The sequence below is a fragment of the Chelonia mydas genome, chromosome 5 (genome assembly GCF_015237465.2).
Source record: "Chelonia mydas isolate rCheMyd1 chromosome 5, rCheMyd1.pri.v2, whole genome shotgun sequence".
Taxonomy (NCBI): domain Eukaryota; kingdom Metazoa; phylum Chordata; order Testudines; family Cheloniidae; genus Chelonia; species Chelonia mydas.
In genome coordinates, this window is record NC_051245.2 from 40,658,316 (window position 1) to 40,680,615 (window position 22,300).

At 37.6% G+C, this 22,300-nt stretch overlaps 1 protein-coding gene across 4 annotated transcripts in view; it reads right to left on the reverse strand.

Moving 5' to 3' along the window:
- ADAMTS6 (ADAM metallopeptidase with thrombospondin type 1 motif 6) overlaps window positions 1–22,300 on the reverse strand; it is a 319,882-nt gene that overhangs the window by 125,919 nt on the left and 171,663 nt on the right. For 2 of the 4 annotated variants that reach the window (XM_007058991.4, XM_027821493.3), the window contains 2 exons: window positions 18,563–18,704; window positions 3,368–3,475 (listed from right to left, as the gene is read on the reverse strand). The exons of 1 other annotated variant lie outside the window; for it this stretch is intronic. In XM_007058991.4, coding sequence (XP_007059053.2) covers window positions 3,368–3,475; window positions 18,563–18,704 — 250 coding nt within the window. The remainder of the gene's footprint in view (window positions 1–3,367; window positions 3,476–18,562; window positions 18,705–22,300) is intronic. One more of the 4 variants, XM_037902909.2, reaches the window with a different exon arrangement.

Genomic DNA, 22,300 nt, shown 5'->3' on the forward strand with positions numbered 1-22,300 from the left:
TGTGAGAACCTTGGCTGTGCACCCTATACTATCAATTATATCCATTTCCAAGAAATAACCTATTGACTTAGGAGCTCAATTGGACTTTCATTATCACAATCAGTAAAATGTGTCAGTAGGCTAAGGAAAGCAAAATAATGGGAAAAATCTGTGGATACAATATAATCAAGGAGATTTCTGGAATCAAGATGTCGCTGGGGGCATGATTTAAAAGCAGTTTAAATCAGTAGTGATACAAATCTCTACATAAATACCCCCCAAACGATGCTGAACAAAGTGTCTACAAATAAATCACTTCAACAGTTACCTTATCTTCATCTGAAAATGGGTAAATTGCCTACTGTACCTTTTGTTTGTCTGTAATTTTGCCATGGTCTGCAATTCATCACCTATTTCAGATCTGAAGCAGATTGTGAGGACTTTGGTACTGACTAAAACAAGTTCAGGTTGATGGCTTAAGAAAAAGTTAATGCTTTTTGAGTTGCTTTAAATGTAATGACAAAAATGTGCAATATTATTTATAAAAGTTTGCATTATTTATTCTTTTACTTGCAGCCTGTATGTTATGACTTTTTTAAAACTGCTGGTGAATTACCTAACAGACAAAGTTTGAACAATACTGTATCAATTTTCTAAAGATAACTTAGCTAATAAAATAATTGATAGCAATCTATAATCCATTTTCCAAGCAAAACAAATGGATAAATTTATGAAGAAAAGAATAATCTTAATGATTTTATAATAGAGTACTTTTTATATATGTAATATTATGCAGAAGCAGCATCAGAAGACCTGCAATGTATGACAGAAGGACAAACAATAATATCTCAGGCTCCTGTGTCAGCCAAATCTGGCTGGGTTTTCACTAGGAAAGCAAAAGGCATCGTTTTGGCCCACGGTAACACCTTGCCAAATTTCAGGTCCCTGCACCAAAGCATGAAAGTACTAGAGCTTCTCAACAAAACAGTTATAAGAATTTTTACATTGGTAAAACAATGTATTATTCCATAATGTCTTTGTCAGAAATAGCTGTTTAAACTTTCAAAAATATCTTCAGCCTCAGAGAGAACTTGCATAGAAAATTTCAACCCAAATGGGGTAAAGTTTGGCAAGCTTACAAGCAACTGAAAGCAGGGCCTTGTAATAAAAAATGTTAGGAAATCTGAATTACAGATATTGCTGCCAGCTCTGCAGATATGCCTTTACTACACACACTTGCACTCTGGACCAAATTCTACTCTCATTTACACCATTGTAAATCTGGAGTAACTTCATTGACTTAACACATTTACTCAGAATTTATGCCAATTAAATTGAAAGCAGAAATTGGTTTTCTCAATATGTTTTAAGTACAGTTAAGCTTTTTGGGATAGGTATTGTCATTTATAATATGATTGGTCTGTGCCTAGCACAGTGGGGACCTATTCAGTTGTGGCCTTTAGGCACAACTTCAATATATGTGTTAATAATAATAATAGGTGTTACAGAAATGTAAGCTATTATATTCTCCTTAGTGTGTGGTGAACTGAACCTTGTATTTGGAAAGAATTTGTGCTTTATGGCTTTTTGCTATCAGGAACTACTAATTTACAGGATACTTTGAAGTTCCAATTTAAAGATAAGCTTCTTTACTGTTTAGTGGAATGAATAATTTTACATTTGTAAAAAGTATACATGCTCCCATGACTGCTACTAAAATCCAATGATGGAATAAGTGTCTGATGACTGGACATGATATTTTGTAGAGAAGAGAATGATTGTAATCTCTGGCAAATGGACACTAACAGTGTTTTAGAGCATTTTTCCTTCTTCACTGTAGTCTCATGGGTTTAAAGATATAAATAGAGGTAAATTGCTTCTTGTCATTGGCTAGGGTGGATGCTTCCAAAATAAACCTAGACTGCTGATTAAGAATAAGAATCCTATCATTTTCTATTACTCCTTTTTTGGTAGAATGTGAAGGTCTCCATATTTTTATTAGCTAACTGTAAATTCTATTTTTATGACCCCATCACTGAAATTATTTAACTTGATTTACCAATACTTCCAAACTCAGCACATATTGAATGAAGTCATCAGCAAGGATTAATAAACTATGACAGCTCCCCAAAAGTTTTCATTCTCTTTATTTAAACATCAGATTGTAAGTCAAAATGTAGTGTAATCTTTGTTGCAACTAGCCCAGCTGACATGGCAGGAGTTAGAACTGAGGAAAGATGACAGTGGTCATTGTTAGCCTAAATCCAGTCTGGAGCAGTAAATTTTAGACACTGATCTACAAGTGTAGCTTTGACAAATACACTAATTCCCAGAGAGTTATCAGAATAGTTTTATACAATTATTCTTGTCAGTTTGAACAAACCTGTGTAAAGTGCATTGTATATTACCTTGCAAATGGATATATGAAACTCAAGTTATTTCAGGTCTGTTTCTCTCTGTATTCAGTAAATTGATTTATTTTAAAATATTTCTATTTCCACTTTCTGCTTATAGTTCTGAATGGACTACACATTTTCGGCCATAAAATTTTCCATGGAAAAAAATTAACAGAGCTCTTTACTAACCACACAAAATGTTAGATTTTTTATTAAAAATATACATGTGCAGAAACACACACACACACACACACAGCCTTTATAGATCTGAGATAGAAGAGAATAAATCTCTGTGTATCCCCACTGAAACAATTACTTTCTGCAGATATCACCGTTAACCCTTATCATCTGAAAGTTTATCAGCTCTTATGGAAAAGTCCTTTAAAACTGAATAGTTATGAAAACAACAGGGTTTTATAGAAATAACTCTAAAAGCCAAAACAGCTGTCAGTGGTAAATGGGGGACCATAAAGAAGCCTTTTACTATGACAGCTTTTTTCTACATGCCTGAGTGATTTGGCTTATTGCTGGAAGAATAAAGTTTTTTTTATCTTCAAACAAAATAAAAACTTTCAGTCTCCAGATATATGTCATGGCTCATTCATGAAAACATGGTGAGCCCAGAGTTAAAATAATCCATTATGGAAGAGTACTATATAATTTAATAAAGATTAAATCAATTGGGGTTTTATGGAAATTTATTTGTAAACCTATAGAATTTGATAGAGGATAACACCCTTTCTACATATTTTTCAAGCTAACCTATAAAATTCTAGAACAAGGATAAAATTCTTATTAAATTATAGATACTGGTGTAAAAAAAAGGTATTTTCTATCAAATTATTTAGGACTTTTCCACTAGGGAGGAGTTCATTATGCAAATACATTCTGAATTAGTGCATGTCATCTAAGCATCAAAGAGTAAGCACTTTCAGTTTTTCATTTTTGCAGTGTTTATACTTCTTCTAAAACAATAAATCATTTGAACTCACCCCTTTCTCAATGCTCCCTGTCTGGCAAAGAGTACCCTCAGCTGCTGGAATGCTGTTAGTAACACAGCGGTTACTTTTGCTGAGGCACCAGAGCTCTCTACACACTTCCTAGGAAAGAAGGCAGAAGCAAGTTGATCAGAATAACAATCTAAAATTATTTCCAGTCCTCCTACAAAAGTGTGTATGCACACACACACATGGTTTGTTTTGAATAGAGATAATAAGAATGGGTAGAATTTTTATATATGTATTTTAAAAGAGTTTGGAAACTATTTTGGAGCAATTTCAAAGCCACTATACTTTGCCTAGAATATTCTGCCAACAAAATCTGGCAGTATCAACAGTAGATTACAAAAATGTGTCTTCCATGTTTCCATGGAAGTGATGTTCTGTCATAAGCAGAACCTGCTGCTTAATGCTAATACTGTATTTGGTGTCTTTTTAAAAGAAGTCTTACTGTCTGCTGATGTATCCCCATTACCTTATCTATCCACCCCAAATATCCACTTGTAGAATGATAACTTTACTTCTGAAATATAAAAAAGCAATATTGTATTTTATTCCCATTATTTTAAACCATGCAGGTTCTGAGCTCAGGCTACTGTTAACTAAAATGATGTATATAAATTTTGTAATAAATGAATAATATACTAAATTAAAGATTTCTTTTAGACTTCCCAAATTTATAAATGAGATTTTCATAGATGATTTATATCATCATGCCCCAAACTATTGATGGTATCAAATAAATCAATATAGTTTTTCTTCTAAAATACTTTATCTTTGACTTTGGCACTTGAAAGTCTATGCATTTTAATTAGCCCAGATTTGTGGACCATCTGGGTACGCTGCAAAAGCCATCCATTTATAGGGCTTCTGAGAAAGGTTGAAGGCTTGGGGTTTTGGGGCTTTGTGGCCTGACCCAAACACCTCTGAAGTCTTTAGGAGTCTTTCTTTTCACTTCAATGGCTTTTGGATCATGTTCTTTATATGTAGTGGAATGGGGCATATTTTGCTTTTATATTTATTGATTTGTATAGTAATTTTTGTGTTACACTGGGAGGTGATATCTTTATGTGGATGGGAATCTAATTATTGTCGGGGTGTCTAGACTTTATTTATAGGTGGGGCTTTTTATTGTTAAACCGAAAGAAATAAAAATTTTAAATTTAAAATGCAAAGATAAATAATCAGAGAGATGTTTTTAACGATCCAATGCAATTTTTATTTCTATTATAGCTCTTTTAATGGTGGTTTAACATAATATCCTAATAATATTTTACATGCAGACAAACACATATATAAAGAATTAAAGGAAAAGGCAGTGTCAATAAGTCAAAGATATCGCTCAGCTCTCCCCTCAAAATTCACTGTTTCGCTGAAGAAATGACTATCAGGCCTCATTATGTTCCCTCTTTTAGAAAAGTTTAGATTTAAAAGAAGTGAAAATTTCCATTCTGAAGCACTTTTATCTTACCTTTCACATTTTATAATGATATTTTTACAAATACAGTGTACTTTTATAATTAGGTTCTCTGTCTTCCACATCTAGATTAAGGCTGCATCTTATATGCACCTTGCTTGTAAAAACTATTAAACTTTGCTGCAAGATTCAGTTTTCTTCCATTATTCTACATACAGAAATATTACTGTATATATTTATTTATTGGTAGCTATAGTAATGATCCTGTACTATACGCTTCCACTGAATATTAGTAACTTAGAATCCAATCTTGCAGGCCACCCTGTATGCAAAACTTCCACTGAAGTAATTAAAATTAGTGAGAGATGTGCACAGAGAATGTTTGCAGGATTGGGCCCCTGGTGTTCTTAGCTTCAATGTTGGTACAAATATGGAATATTAAAGGAACGATTTTCTAAAATACATTGCAATAGAATGGTCTTAGCTGGCTGGGGAATAAGTACTGAGGGTATCAGGGCTTTGTTACTTTCTAGAGCTTTTGTCCCATTTTTAACTATATGGTCTGCACCCTGTGTGCACCCAGTTTAATTTTAAAACAGTTGAAGTTCAATTTTCCGTTGACCTTTAGAGCTCTATTGAAGTTGATGCGATTACTCAGAAAATCTGATTATTTCAGTGACTCCTTTTAGGAAAGATGTTGCCATGTGCAAAAGCAATCCTGGATTTTTTATGATGACTGATGGGGAAACTGCCTTCATTTTCAAATTTAGGATTTTCCCCCCACGGAAGTATTGAAAACACTTATTTGGATAATCTCATATTGAGAAAGACTCCTGCCTTTGCAGCACCTGGACTGCTCATGTGGCAACAGTCTCATATATAAAGAAATACATTGTCAGATGCTTATATTGCTTAAAAGATCATGGAACGGAGGGAAAGCAAAGAAGACAAGCCAAAAAAGTAACACCTTGAAAAATCTATTTCATGGATTTATTAATTTTACTTTGATTAAACTCTGTTTCAAAATTCATATCAAACCATAAACATATGCCTTTAACCAGGACTCCTGACTCCAATCCATTTTAGAAAGGATTCCAAATGGAACATCTGAAATTTTTTTGTTTCAGCTTTCAGATAAGGTATGGGGATCTCATGTCCCATTTCATTATCTTTTGGCTCATGTGCCATAACATGTGGCTTAGACATCTTTTTATATTGATGCAAATGTCAAAGAGATCTCACCTCATTTGTGATCATCCTGCAAGTAACCTCACTACTTATGTTCGCACCTAAGCAACTTTAATGTTTAAATTAATAGTTGGGCTCAGGTTGCAAAGTCTGGATCAGGATTTTAAACAGCCCAAAGTTTTTGTGGTTTTGGATACAGAGTTTTGATTCCACTCATAAAGACAGAAGCCATTTGCAAAAGTCAGATTTGGATCCTGGTTTGGATTTTAAACACCTTTAAATTCCAGGGTCATCTGAATGATTATCATAACTCTAGACTACCTAACAGCCTAGCTGCTAGTACGATGAATTTCAGCACAGCCTACAGTTTTCAAAGTTGAACTTTAACTTCAAATATCAATATCTATAGTTTCCCTCAGTTGAGACTGATATCTACCGTATTTGTATTTTACTATTAAGGGACAAATGATCATTAGAACAAACATTTCATCCATCCAATGTCAGAGTAGCAGTATCAAAGTGAAGAGTTATTAAACGTTAAACATTTCTTGACAATTATGGGACAGATTCTCTGCTGCACCCGGGCTACTTTGTGGCATCTGAGCAGCACAAAGTTACTGTAGCACACAGATGAATCTTACCCTATAGTGTGTAACTACAAATAAATAACTTGGTAGGAGACGCAGAAGACCTGAGTTCCATTCACAGCTCAGCCACTGGGTGATCTTGTGCAAGTCCTTTCACTTCTGTTTCCCTATTTGTAAGATGGGGATAATGATGCTTACCTCTTTTGTAAAGCACTTTGTGATCTACTAATGCAAAGTGCTGTATACGAGCTAAGTAATATTATGAGCTTTCAGTCTTTACTCAGAATTAGCTTCAGTGGGAGTTTGCCTCAGTAAAAACTGCAGGATTGATACATAAGGAATGAAATAAAGAATTAAGTAAAAGTATCAAGGGATTTTCCATACTAGTTTTTAAGCAGTACTCCCCATATAAATAATAAGGGAGTTCTACTTAAAAAATTACGATATCATATCACTCCACATGTATATAATATTTTTATTTGTGGAAAATCATGGAACGTACTAAGGCCTTACTGACCACAACAACACAATTTATCATTCTATGTAGAGAATTTAAAAAAATAAAAACATATTCTGTAGATTCTTTTACATATTATAACAAATATGAAAAAGTTTGTTTTCCCCTAATATGCTAATTTAAAAGAATAAAAGTTGAAATATAGATATCTGTAACATAACTCTATTGAATTAAATTGGAATTACACCAGGGATAAATCTGACTCAGTGTGTTCTTTATTTTCAACTAATTTTGGAAAAATTAGAAAGAAAGGCTTTAAAAGAATTATTATGATGCAAAAGCTTTCTGCCCTCCAGGGCAGCCCCAAACCTAGCACTAACTTTACTCCTTGATTATGGATTTGAGACACTCTCCTTATTACCATTATCCTATCAGTAACATCTCTAAACAGCTGTTTCCAATAAGCCAGTCTGAAAACCATGGGAGAGCACTGCCCTGGAAAGGTCAGGGCCAGAGCCACTATTAAAAAGGATACTGATGTTTTATCACACAAAACAAACAAACAAACAAAATCTACATAAGGTGACCTGATAGCCCCACTCCTTTTAGGACATCAAATGAGGATAGTATATCCTTTCCCTGACTTCAAACAGATCTTAATCCTGTTGTATAAAAAGGATCATGGTAAAAGAAGGAAACAATCTGAAAGCTAATCAGTGAGCTCAAAGTCAGTGACTGGATTTCTGGATGTAATACCTATTAATTTGTAAAGAAAACAATGGAAAGTGTTTTAAAAATCCAGGAAACATAAACTGAAGCTGAGGCCTTTCATAAGATTAAGACAAGATAGATGACAACCTGTAACGGTGTATCTTAGGGCTCCATGACTTCAGTTTGGAATTCGGATGGTTGTATTTGCAGTAAATTAAACAAAGCTGAACCCATCTAGAGAAAAAAAACAGCAAATCAAATTATCTTCCTTTGCCTACATGCTATAAATGATGGAGCCTCTTTCTGTATGTCATGCAAAGTTACATACAGGCATTTTTAAATTATGTAACAGATAAGCATCCTACATATTAATATTAATAATGATAATGATAAAATGATAATAACAATACAGCACAATGAAAACTCAATAATATGAGAAAGATCAACTTGCTGTGCTGTTTCCAAAATCTAGACTCAAATGAAAGCCTCAAATAAAATTCATTAAAGAATTTGGCTTTTTTCAAACCCAAAATATTCAGAAAAATAAGATGGGAAACACACTGACTAGAAACATGAATTAATGATAAAATTGAGATTTGATTTTCTTTAATAAAATTTTAAAATCTTAAAAATTGGAACTTTACATTCTTTCAGAATGTATTGATCCGTAATATGCTGCACCCTTTGATGAGCATTTGTTAAAATAGAGCATTAAAATAATTTTCTTGAATTCTGACATAATTGAGATCTACAAAAATTTCTGCCTGGTTTATTTCCACCCTCACAACAAAAATATTATTCATAACATGTTAAGAACTATGAGGGTGATTACGAATCATGGGTGAACCTCAGACAGTTCAGAGGTTTTGCTCAGTTCAGATAAGCACCCAAAAGTTAATATTTTAATGCTCCATTTCCATAAATGCTCATTAAGTAGTGCAGCATGTTATGAATCAAAACATGCTGAAGGAATGTGAAGTGTCATTCTTAAACTTAGACTATCTGTACATATTATGTTACCATCTTATTTGACTAAGTATTGGGTGCTTATCTGAACTTTTCCAAAACTACAGCGGTTCCACTCAGTAAGTCAGCCTGAAACAAACACCTTTTCTTTCAGACCCACACAGCTTTTCCTATCTCTGTCCCAACCACCTTCCAGCCTCTGAACTGTCATTTATGGCTCCTAATCCATCTTGTAATTTACCATCCTTCTGTGACCCCCATTTGGTCACTGGCTCTCCTTCCTCCATTTAAAATTGAACTACCAGGCCTACATGCCTCGGTGGTATGCCTACGTTTAATTTTTGTGTGCTCTGGTGTTCATCTTTAAAGATAGGGAGAGATGAACACAGGAGTGCTTTGGTGGGGAAAGTGGGAGTTGAGTCAGGATGCTGGCTGATGTTGCCTTTGTGGGAGTCTGTAAGGCAAAGGATGGAAAAGGATGAAAAACCCACGAAGTATTAGAAAGAGCCAAGTCTATGGTCCTCCTTAACAGAACCCATGCTAATCTTAAAAAAGATGCAAGTACTGTTCAAGAACAAAGCAGTAGTTCAAACTGGTTTTTACTTAGGGGAATGATCATGAAAGTACTTCTGAGGCAAAACTCTGACAGACTTCAATAATTTTGAATTAGAAAGACCTGCATGATTGGACCCTTAGTGATAACAGATTTTGCACTTGATCACCAAGATACTCTCACCTTAAAGAATAATAGATATTAGAGAGCCTATAATGATAAAGCATAATGTCAAAAGCTCAGATCCTCTCTCAGCCTACAAAAAGTTTTAGCACACATTAGATACAAAAAGGTATAAATCAGTGCCCAATTGAATTATTTAGGCTCTTCTGACAAACACAAACATTAAAATACAATGTGACTTCGGTGTGATATGAATCAAGTGGAAAAAGAAGGTCACAATACAGTGAGTTAGGAGGGACTAGATAAGAATTTATGAAAACATAATTCACACTATATCTCATAATATATGAGGGAATGAAGAAAAGGTGGAAACTGTCAGTTATTCAGGTGAAGACCCCCAGTTGATTTTTCTTTTTTCTTTTTGGAAAAGCATCTCTCAGAATCTGCTCTCACTTCCTCACATTTATTTCCATCATCACAAAGGCCCCAAGTTAGGCTAACAGCATATCTCATCAACATCACTTAGCTGGAGTAGGTTCTTGTGTACAACAAGGAACACTTCATTCACCGCAAGTGGTAGGTCATGCTACTTCTGCAGCATTGATTATTTCTATATATATAAAACATGCATTAGTATGTCAAAATACAAGCGTGACAATACATTACTTTTATGCCCTCTGAATATTTAAAACTAGACCACCTCACTACAATGTCTACTATAACTTCAATCCTTTTGCAGTTTTATTTTCCACTGAAAGAAGTACTGTAGAACCGGAAATAATTGCTGCCCATTCATTCTGCTCCATTATTTTTTTCTGGATTTGAAAAGTATGAAAATTAATTGGCCATTTTCTTTTTAGTTAAGATATTCTGACAGTGTATGCTGAGACCAGCTGCAAGAGGCTTTAAGCTCTGTTCTTAAAATTCAGACAAGTCACATATAGTCCTTAACTTTCCCTGGCACTGCAATCTACTCAAGGAAGGAAACAGAAGTATAAACCTGGGCAGTAGAAGGCAGAGATTTTGGTCCTCAGGGAGGCTGCAGCAGTGAAGGTATGAATATCAGTGCCACTTGATTGATGCATTAAAGTTTCCAGTAACTTTCCATTGATGGCAATCAGGTTCATGGGCACTCCCACTGCCTCATAACAGGCTTCCCAAGAACAGCAGAGGCACAGCTAGTCCAGCCACTGCTGGGAAATCTATTTGGTAGGAAACATGAGTGCTCTGCAGTGCCAATGTGATATGTGTGTGCCCATCTTAGGTAGGCTGCTGAAAGTAGAGGAGCACTCCCTGGTGTGAGAATGTGTGCTGAGGCTGCCCATTTTGAGACAATGTGAGTGCTTCCTATTGCAGGTTGCATGACTTGAACTTCATTTGCACTCAGATTAAGGTTGCCAGGTGTCCAGTTTTCGACCGGAATGTCCAGTCGAAAAGGGACCTTGGTGGCTCCAGTCAGCGCTGCTGACCGGGCCATTAAACGTCCGGTTGATGGGGTTGGCAGGCTCCCTACCTGGCTCCGCATGGCTCCCGGAAGCAGCGACGTGTCCCTCTGACTCCTAGGTGAAGGGACATCCAGGGGCACTCTGCGTGCTGTACCCACCCCGTGCACCAGCTCTGCAGCTCTCATTGGCCGCGAACTTGGGGCGGCGCCTGTGGGTGGAGGCGGCGCACACCACCGCCTGTCCGCACCTCTGCCTAGGAGTCGAGGGACATACCGGCCGCTTCTGGGGAGCGCCCTGAGGTAAGCATCTCCAGAAGCCCACTCTCCATACCCCCTCCTGCACCCCAACCCCCTGCCACAGCTCTGAACCCCCTCCTGCACCCAAACACCCTCCCGGAGCCTGCACCCCAATCCCCTGCCCTAGGCTGGAGCCCCCTTCTGCACCCTGAACCCCTCATTTCTGGCCCCACCCTGGAACCCACACCCCCAGCCCAGAGCCCGTACCCCCTCCCAAACCCCAACTCCCTGACTCATCCTGGAGCCCCCTGCCACACTCTAAACCCCTTGGCTTCCCCCAAGCCCAGAGCTCCCTCCTGCACCCCAAAACCCTCATCCCTGGCCCTACCCCAGAGCCCACACCCCAACTCCCTGCCCCATCCCAGAGCCCCCTCCCACACTCTGGACCTTCATTTCTGGCCATCCTGGAGACTGCACCCCCCAGCCAGAGACCTCACCCACTCCTGCACCCCAAACCCCTGCCTCAGCCTGGTGAAAAAGAGCGAGTGAATGAGGGTGCGGGAGAGCGAGTGACAGAGGAGGGGGAATGGAGTGAGCAGGGGGCGGGGCCTCTGAGAAGGGGCAGGAGGCAGGGCAAGGGTGTTTGGTTTTGTGCGATTAGAAAGTTGGCAATCCTAACTCAGATAGCACAAACAAAATGCAAATAAGAACTCTGACATTTGAGTTTACTGGTATCGTAGCTGACAATTTGACTGGAGAGCTTGATTACACACATCAGACCATGACCAACAAGAGAAATATCAGTCCCTGCTAAAGTACATTACTTGATGTATTCTATTCTTAGATGTGCATAGATGGCTCCCCCAGTAGAAGCAGGCATTGGCACATGAAACAAAGTTTGTCCCCTTATGTATCTGTCTGTATTCCATTAAAGGTGCAGCAGCAAAGGAGGCAATTAGTGTACTAAAGAATGGCTAAGCACTATCCATAAGTCCACATTAGCAGTCAACATCTTCACAGATAATAAAATGCACCACAACAAAGTCAACCATATGCATAAAGTGTTAACCTCTATAAAAATGTCTGAGGTTTTAGCCATTGCCCTAAGAATCTGTGGCCCACCCAGTACTATGACTTGATGCAAACCAGTAATAAAGCTATGCATTATTTTAAACCACAAAAACCATAGTTAAAGTCATGCATATTTCAAGTATTATTTAAACTAATAAAACAAGAAAATTCGAAGACAAAGCTGAGACTCCTTCCTGAATTAACCCAGAGCCAGACTTTGACCAGTCATTGTGCAGGTGCTCAAGGTTTTGGGGAGACAAGGCAAGGAGCCTTCCCCCCTTTCTTGTCCTTATGCAGAGGCCAGTGACAAATATTCCCATTGCATTTGCTCAAAGACAAAGAGATCTTGCACCACCAGTGGCACTAGCACTCAAAGAGAATGGGGAAGTCTGGGGCCATGGCTGGCTATCACAGAGAGGAACTACATCAACTTAAAAGGTGTAGCAGTATCCATGTTCCACATGAATGCCAGGGAACTACAGTGCCAAAATACCCCAGAAAACTCCTCTGCACTGCACTTAATAAGGGACAGTGCCTTTAAGGCATGTACTGACATCAGGAAGAGCTGTACACATGTATCTTATGGCAGAATTTGGCCCAATGAAAGTCATGAGGCTAAAATTCCACACAACTCTGAAAATGTAATCTACACAGAAAATTCACATTTTACATACATTGGGGCAAGTCTTCCTCTCAGTTTACATAGGTATAAATTTAGAGTAACTCCACTGGGATCTCATATTTGCCTTTGGTAATTCCCTGGTATCCTGTGGATGTGTCTTCATTATAGATCAGCATGAGAGGAGCTCCAAAGGGCTTCTTGAGTGTAAGGGCCTCAGGAGGTAGACAACATCATGTGTCACTGCCCTCTTATGATTCCAAGATTATCCTAGCAGATATCTAAGAAGGAGTTAATATTCCTCAAAGTAGCATTATCTCCCTGCGTGGGGTTTTCAAAAGTGCTCTCGAGCTAACTCTATGGAGTTTTGCCACTGGCTTCAATGGGAGAAGTGTTAGACCAATACTGAATATTTTTGGAGAAAAAAAAACTCTAGGTGCAGCTACTACAAGACAACCAGAGGGAGACCCAGCTAATGGCAGCCAGGCTCCTGCTGAAACCGTGTTGTCAGTAGGAAGAAGGACAACTGAGGAGAGAGGATATTTTGTTTAGTAGTAGTAGTAATCATAAGAGTGTAATCACCACCACTACTAGCCAGAGACCTCATCACAGTCAAGGCCCCCTTGTATTACATTTCATAAAAACACATAGATAGATAGTGACACTGAAGCACCCACAATCTGAGGTAAATACTTGTGCATGTACTTAAATTAAGCGTGAGTCATAAATGGGACTCCTCAGGTGTTTAAAGTTAAGAATGTGCATAAGTGTTTGCAGGATTAGGACCTACTTTGAGACCAGAAGTAACAAGTAAATGTAATAAGCACATAGAGAGAATGGGGAGGGAAACAGTGATAGAAATCACTTATAAAGGCTAACTATGAATACAACTAGATGTTTGCAGTCAATTTTTTTTTCTAAATAATAAGGAAGGTATAAGCCTAGAATTTTCAAAGGCACAAAGGAAAGTTAGATGCCCAACACTGATCAAAAATCAGTGGGAGTTGGGCCCTTAATTCCCTTAAGCCCCTTTGAAAATCCCAGCCTAAACATAGAACTGCTACTCAGTACCCACAAAATAGAACTGCTACTCAGCTTCTTGGGTCATCAGTAATCTCTCCAGAGTCCAAGGAGATTACTGATTAACCCAGGAAGCTGAATAGCACATACCGCCTCCTCAGCTGCTCCGGGACCTGCATGGGGCATAATAAAGCAAAACTTCCCCCGCCAAACTCCTCAACCAGGCATCCGGTGGCAGAGACAGCCTTCCTGGCCTATTATACCCGCTGCCCATGAGGACAAGCCTCAGAAAATTGCAGGAAAATAATAATGGACCTTATTATTTGTGGTAAAAAGTTCCATTATTACTTTTCCATGATTTTCCATTGTCAGTTGCCCGGGGCTGACAGCGGCGGCTCCCACTGTCGGCCGCCTGGGACTGAGAGTGGAGGCTCCTGCTTTCAGCCCCAGAGTGGCCAGGGCTCACACTGTCAGCACAGCACATAGCAGGGGCTCCTGCTATCAAAATTACAGTGGAAGCCTAATATTGTGGGATCTGCAATTTCTGCAATATCACAAATTAAGTAGGGCCTTAAATAAATCTAAATAGTCCCTAATGGCTGTCTACCTAGATATGACAGGGAAGTTTTTAAGGGGAATCTTGAAGTTTTCTTTCCTTTCTGACTCATTTCTGACTGTGAGCATCTTTACTGGAGGGTGAGATCTGGGCTGTAGTACTATCTGAGATTTTGACTGCTGAGGAGGTCACAACCCCAAGTGGGACAGGTACATTTAATTAACAATAAACAAATTCTGCTTTCATTTATGCAGATCTATTGAAGACATTTTTTTTTTAGCTTTTTAAGACAATGGAATTTGTATAGGTGTAAATGATAGCAGAATCTTTCCCCACAGGCTTTAATATTGCAGTGTCTGTCAATACATGTCCAGGATAGATTACACCTATAAATAACACCCTACTTAATTTGCAATATTGCGGAAATTGCAGATCCCACAATATTAGTCTTCCACCGCAAATTTGACAGTGGGAGGCCTGGGTGGCTGACAGTGGGAGCCCCTGCTCTCAGCACCAGGCAGCCAACAGTGGAAAATTGCAAAAAAAGTAATAATAGATCTTATTACTGCAAATAATAAGGTCCATTACTTTTCTGTGATTTTCCATGGCTTGTCCACAATTCAGCAGTTTTTGGACAGTCATTCCACAATTTAAGTAGGGCCTTACCTACAAAGCATAAAATTTTCCCATTCCAACTTGGGAAATTTTGAAGTTTTTCAAAAAAACTAAAGTTTCCTGCCCTGGAACACCCAAAAGACCAGTGGTTGGAGCACTGACCTGACTTATGGGAGATCCAGGTTCAAGTCCTTGCTCTACCTGATTTGGGCCAGGGACTTGAACGTCAGCACCCTATCTACTAGGGTGTTGGCTACTCCAGGGTATGTCTCCCACAAGCTCTTCTATTGGAACTGCTCCACTGAGAATAAATAGTTAAATAGTCATTGGAGCAGGGATTTGAACGTCAATCTCAAACATCCTAAGTGAGTGCCCTAACCATTGGCTATAGAGTCAGTGTGTCTCACTCTCTCTGACCCCATGAATATTTAATTATTTATACAAAGTGGAACAGTTCCAACAGGAGACAGTGAGAGAGACTGACTCAGTAGCTCAGTGGTTAGGGCTCTGTCTTGGGATGCAGGAAAATAGCAGAGCAGGGACACAAGCCTGAGTCTCCCATATCCTAACTAAGTGCCTGAACCACTAAGCTATAGAGTCACTCTCACTGGACCAATTAATTAATTATATGAAGTGGAACAGCTACAACAGGACAACTTGAAAAAGACCCACCCTACAATAGCCTGGTGAACAGGACACTCACCTGAAGACTGAAGTTTTAGCCCTAGGTCTGTCACATCCCCAGTGAGCATCCTAACCTGTGGACTATTCTGGGGTGCGGGAATCTCTCTCTCATTTTGACCAGAAATTCCATCCTGGTTCTGAGAAACATTTCCTGATGAAAGCTTTGTCAAGACTGGTACATTCTTGTGAAAAGTTTTGGTTTCGACATACTGGTATTTTCTAACGAAAAACCATTTCACTACAAAATTCCCAAGCAGTTCTATTTGAGAGGTTGACAGTCTCTCTTCCCATACCATACAGCCATAGCTGAGATCAGTGGAGTCAGTCAAGCTAGAGAAAGGGATCTACTGTTAGAGCTCTGTAAAGTTTTCTTTACTTCAGAATTCATTCCTTTCTTGGGCACCAAGGTCCAAATATGTTAACCAAATGGACACACTATAATGCCCGTCTTTTCCCACAAGCATTTTGACAGGGAGAGGACTGACTGTTGGAAGGATTATATTATGTCTACTGTGAATGAGCTTTTATTTTATTATGTCTACTAGTGCATATTTGTATATTATTTTATTGAACTGAGATGACCAAGCTATTACAATGATTTACTGTGAAAATTAAATTAAGCAAGGCACCCAAAGCATTGTTTATGTGCTTGTTTTTAAATGAAAATATATAAATAAATATTCAGCCTAGCTCTTCCTAGTATTTAGATCCAGAATTCAGTCCTGCAAACCCTTGCTCATGTGAGTAGCCCTTTTTCACATGAATACTCCCAAACTGTTATCAAACTCCCAGAGAAGACATTCCTCTTTCCTCAAAGTCATCACTTGAAGTGTGTATCATTTACATGATAATAATTGCATTTTCAGATACATATGGTTATTCTGGATAATGTTTTAAATGTACATTATTTCCCAGATAGGATGTACTAGGACTTTCAAAACAATCTATTGTATAAATATATACAATTCTGAATCCTGTATTTAGATCCTCTTAAAAAGTGATTTATTTTCCTTGAGACACTTTTTTAGAATTGTTGCTTGACTCACTGATGTGGTACATTACATCACATCAGTTCACAGCATTCGTGATGTCACACTAAGATTACTGGTTTGTTTTAAACAGTGTCTTAATTCTTCTAGGTTTTCAGCCTGTTTCGTAGATACACAGGAGTCTGTCTTTCTTAAGATAATACACAAAGAAAAAAATTAAGAAAAGAAAGCAGGAATCATAAACCCAAGATTACATAAATCTTCCTTATGTCTATTTGTTTTCATATTTAAGGGAAAGATATTGGTTTAAGAACAGAATACTACCATACAGTATGATAATCAACAACAATGATAATATAGGTTAGCAAAGAGACTATGAAAAAGTTAATATACATGTGCATTGGCCAGTTTTTGCACAAAATTAACTTTCCAGTTTGATTTAAAATGCAGTATACTTCAAAAGGGCATGGTCCCGAAAATGGTTTAAATGCCTGAAAATTTTCTTATTCTGAAAGTAGAGAAAGAGTGTGATGGGAATTTGAGAGAAGAAAAAAGGAGAGTGTGCCCTAGATGTACTGAGAGAAAACATGGCCCTGAAACCAGAAGGGGTAAGGAGTAAGAACTTAAAGAGAAACAATAAAGGCCAAAATTGCTTTGGTGGGGGATCAAGAATGGGAGACCCCCCAGCAAGATAAAATTATTAAATCCATTGCCTTATATGATCAGCCTAAAACCCATCCCAAGAATGATACTGATTTATCACCCAAAGGTTATTAAAAACAAACTCCCTCTGTATTTTAGCTCTATTAGAAGTGATTACTGCAAGTGCAATGATTACACTCTTTATTTGAATGATCTAAATATTTTAATTTTCTTTCTTATATTATAAATGATTCATTTAAAACAGTACTATTGTAAACTACAAAATGAACTTTTTTAGCTTTATTCAGATTTAATCTTCACCTACTGAATCTATTTGATGACTATCATTGATGAAAGCATCATTGTAACAGATGTAATCTTGGGCTGCAAGATTTTCTTTAAAACAATATTTTAAAATACATTGCATAAACTGTTTAAAATAGTAGTGTGCAAATAGCTATTGCTATCCCTACTGGAAATTCAACTGAAATTTGGTGGGGGAGAATAAATCTTTCACTCTGCCATTCTTATCAGCAGCTATTTTCGTATCCTTTTTGGCTATTTAGTTTCTCATTACTCTGTGTTCCTGCCCATTTATCTTTTTTTAGTAGGAGATTTGAGCAGCATATGAAACAATCTCAATGCCAGCAAATATGAATTGAAACAGATAGACCTGGCCAAAAAAAAAAAAAACAAGTAGAAAATGACCGCAAAATGTAGCTTAAAATTAAAAAATGAAAGCCAGCACCACAAACTTCATATTTCAAGATTTGATACATTGTGGGCCTGATTCTGCTCCCCTGGAAGTCAATGGGAGTTTTTAAACTGACTTCAAAGGAAGCAGGACTGAGCCTAATGAGCCTAATTTGGCCTGCCTTACTTAAAGGACACTTATCCAACTCATTAATACCAACAGAGACAAACTTTTGCACTTACACAGAGCTCTTCTTCAGGTCAGGCTCTGTGTAAGCTTGAAAGCTTGTCTTTCTCACCAACAGAAGTTGGTCCAATAAAAGATAAAACCTCACCCACCTTGTCTCTCTAATATCCTGGGACTGACACAGCTACCACAACACTGCATACATTCATTATTACCCAAACATTTGGGAACACAGTATACACAAATGACTCAAGCAAAAGATGCAGCATAAGGATTAAAACCTCTTGCTCTTTATTTACACAGGCGGTATTGCATGGATTACTATAGGAAAACTGTAACTCAGTATTGCATCTAACTAAATTTTTTGTCATGAAGGAATATATACAAATGACTAAGCAGAACACTCAGCATAAGGATTAAGACTTCTTACCCCATATTTACATTGGCGGGATGTTGCTCCATACTGGAAGCGACACTGTTCATCAGCATCATACACCTGACCTGGGGCCACAGCAGGATAAAGAAAGTCACGCTTGGGAGGCTCATTATCAAGGCAAGTACCACGGCCTGAACTGTTCAACATAAAGGACCAAAGGAATTAGGAACTCTATTGACTGTTAATCACAGTTATGATATCATGTATTTAGTTCTTAGTTTTAACAGCATTGGGTGTGTGAAACAGATAAGGTTGCAAATAAACAAACAGTGAAATGGTACACCCATGGTGAAAAATTATAATTAGGAGGGAATTAAGAGATCAGAATAATTTCTCATGAGTTAATATTAATTAACAAAAATACTCATTTTAGACAATTAAATGGATTTAATGTTATCTTTAAAAAATTTTAAATAATTTCTGAGCCACACAAGACTGATTTTCATTTCTGTTCTAAGTCTATTTGTTCTCATTGGAAACATAACCACCTCTAGTTGTAGAATTAAAAATAAAAAATGAAACCAATAAAAGAAATGTTGTGTAACCCTTCAGGACTAGGCACTAATCCTACAAACAGTTAAGCACTTGTGCAACCTTATGCATGTGAGAACTCCTCTGTCTTTTGTGGGAATATTCAAGGCTTGGTCTACATTAAAAAGTTAAGTTGCCCCAGTTACATCACTATAGGGTGTGAAAAATCCACATTCCTGAGCAACATAGTTAAATTGACCTAACTCCAGTGTAGACAGCGATGTCAACAGAAGAATTCCTCCATCAACCTAGCTACCACTTCTTAGGGATATGGATTACCTATGCCAACAGGAGAACTCCTCCCATCGGCATAGATAGTGTCTACACTGAAGTGCTACAGCTGTGCTGCTGTATCAGTTCAAGTATAGAAAAGCCCCAAGTGTATAAAGATATGCTTAAGTGTTTGCAAGATTGGGTCCTTAATCTATATTCTTCCATCTGGGCAAAGAAATAGATACTGTGATAAAAATTGCCTATGATCTTTAAATATGCCAATAAAAGGTGGGGTGAATGATGAAATACCTGGAGCCAAAGGTCTCTGTTCTAATGCATTAGTAGTGTTTAGTCTGACAAATTTCACATTTCAGCGAGGGTCATCATTCTTGAAAAAGTTAATGTTTTCTTCTTTATAATCATTGTTGGGTTTTTTCAAAGTATGCCCATGTTCAAAAATAATATTTTAATGAAGTGGAACAAATAACATAAAGAAAGCCAAAAGTCACACAGAGTTCCTTTGTTAGAAAGCTTTATATTTTACTAAATATGATTGTTCAGTTAGTGTGCATAAAATAGGAAAGATGCTTTTTTACTTTAATTTCACATGTGAATATGTTAGAATTTTTAAAGAATCTCTATGCCAACATTTATTAAAAATTTCTAACATTCCTGTAAATTTTGCCAATACCTTTGTTTTGTTTTGGGTTTTCCCCCACTAGATTTTTTCCATACACCTTGCCAAAGAAAAATAATTTCACAAGTGAATGTTCTACAACTATTATTTTGCACATTTCAAATTTTCATTACTTTTTATTTGGAGATAAATAAGAGGAAAACACCCTTTAATTATGCATTGTATTTTCTCAATTTTTAACCCTAATTAATTCGTATTTTCTAAATATTTCAGCAAAACTACTGAAGGAAAAAACACTGATAATTAAAAACGGCAAGTATCAATGAAGGCATCGATCATGTAAACACACGAGTAACTTTATGCAGTTAGTAATACCAATGAATTAAATGGATCTACTCACAAGTGTAAAGTTATTAACATGCACAAACGTTTGCAGGATCAGGGCTCAAAACATTTCCCCCAATACATCTTCAAAACACCAGATGCAAAGGATTCAGAGATAATAACCAGAGTCCTTTCTTCTTTAGCCCAGTTGTTAGTGTAAATTTTTCTTTTTTTTTTTTAACACAGCAGCTGTTGATGAGCCTGATCTTACATTTCCTGTGCACCCAAATGTTTCATTGTTTGCACTGATCATTTTGGGTACGGAAAGAACACAGACCAGTATTTTAAATAGGCAGAAGCATCACCTACCGCCTGATTCTGCACTCCTTGTTCAGATAAACTTCAGATGGGAATTTTGCTTAAGTAAGCAGTGATGAATTGAGCAACTAGCATCTGCTCTAGCTACTATTGCAGACAATGAGGAAATTTCCACGGATTTCAGTGGTGCAGCACTGGATCTTTAAGTCCTGATGCTGCAAGCTGATGTGCATGGTCAGACCCCTGCAAAGCCCTATTGACTTCAATGGAGCTCTGTGTGTGCATAAGGGTCTACCTACTCAAATTAGTTTACAGGATCAGGCCTTAATCTATAAAACTAATTTTCTCCACCATCCTCCATGCACCCCTCCTCCAAAAAATCCTTAATCGCAAGGAGAATTATAGATCTTTCAGGTTAATTTCAAATCATCTAAGTCCCTCAAGAATATTCAGAAGCTTGCCTCCTCTGCTCTAATGACAGCACCCTCATTATAATGAAGTCCAAATAGATATAGTAATAAGAAAGCCAAGAGAATGATTAGAAAGCAGTCATTCACTTAAAGGGGCTAGATTACATCACCATTACCAAGACTGAATAATTTTGGTTTCTCTCTTTCATTCTGCTCCAGAACTGTTATTTCTTTCAAAGTACTTGGATGATTGACACATTTTATAAACATAATATAGAAATCTGATACTCTGTATTTTATAAATTAAGAAAATTTGGAACAGGATTGCCATGAGTTATGAAAAATAGAACCATGCTACCAGGGACTCCCCTCTGACCGCTGAAGGTCCTGGGGAGGCTATGCAAAAAAATAAATTAATACAGATTGAGGTTGTATTCAAATTTTCCAGAAAATTTCCATGGGGCCAAAAGAGCTATATGTCTCCCTCTTGATCCTCCACCCTGACCATCTCTGTCTCTATTACCCCCTCCAGCGCAGATGCCAGACAACAGAGAGGTCAGACAGGTTCTGAGGGAATGTTATGGAGGAACCTGGCCACACTTCTGCATGGAGATCCCCTCTCCAGGCACAAAAGTAGTAGGAGTGATTTGGGCCAATGATTAAAATCCAAACCAAACCACAGAAACATAGATGAGGATGAAGAAACTGACAAGGCCAATGTGAAGGACAAAGATGCCCCAATTCCCACAACCCTGAAATTGCAGTAAATTTATTGTGTGGGATATATCCTGTGCTATCTGTTTTTAACCAGTTATACCATTTAGGTACCCCAGATAAAGCTGAAAAAAACTTCCACAGTACCCTTCACAGTGTTTGTGAAACCAGAAGGGGAAGAATTATTTCTGTACCACAAATATGGTGAAAATTTTTAACCTGAGAATGTGATCCAGAATCACTATACAATTTATGACAGGTTTCACAGTAGCAGCCATGTTAGTCTGCAGCCGCAAAAAGAAAAGGAGTACTTGTGGCACCTTAGAGACTAACAAATTTATTTGAGCATAAGCTTTCGTGAGTTACAGCTCACTTCATCGGATGCATCCGATGAAGTGAGCTGTAGGTCACGGAAGCTTATGCTCAAATAAATTTGTTAGTCTCTAAGGTGCCACAAGTATTCCTTTTCTTTATACAATTTATGTATACACCTAGACGCTACAAGTGTTCCATCAACATCCCTTTTCTTAATGTTAGGTGGATTCCATAAGTGTATATCTGAGAGACTTTCTGAGCCTGAGTCTG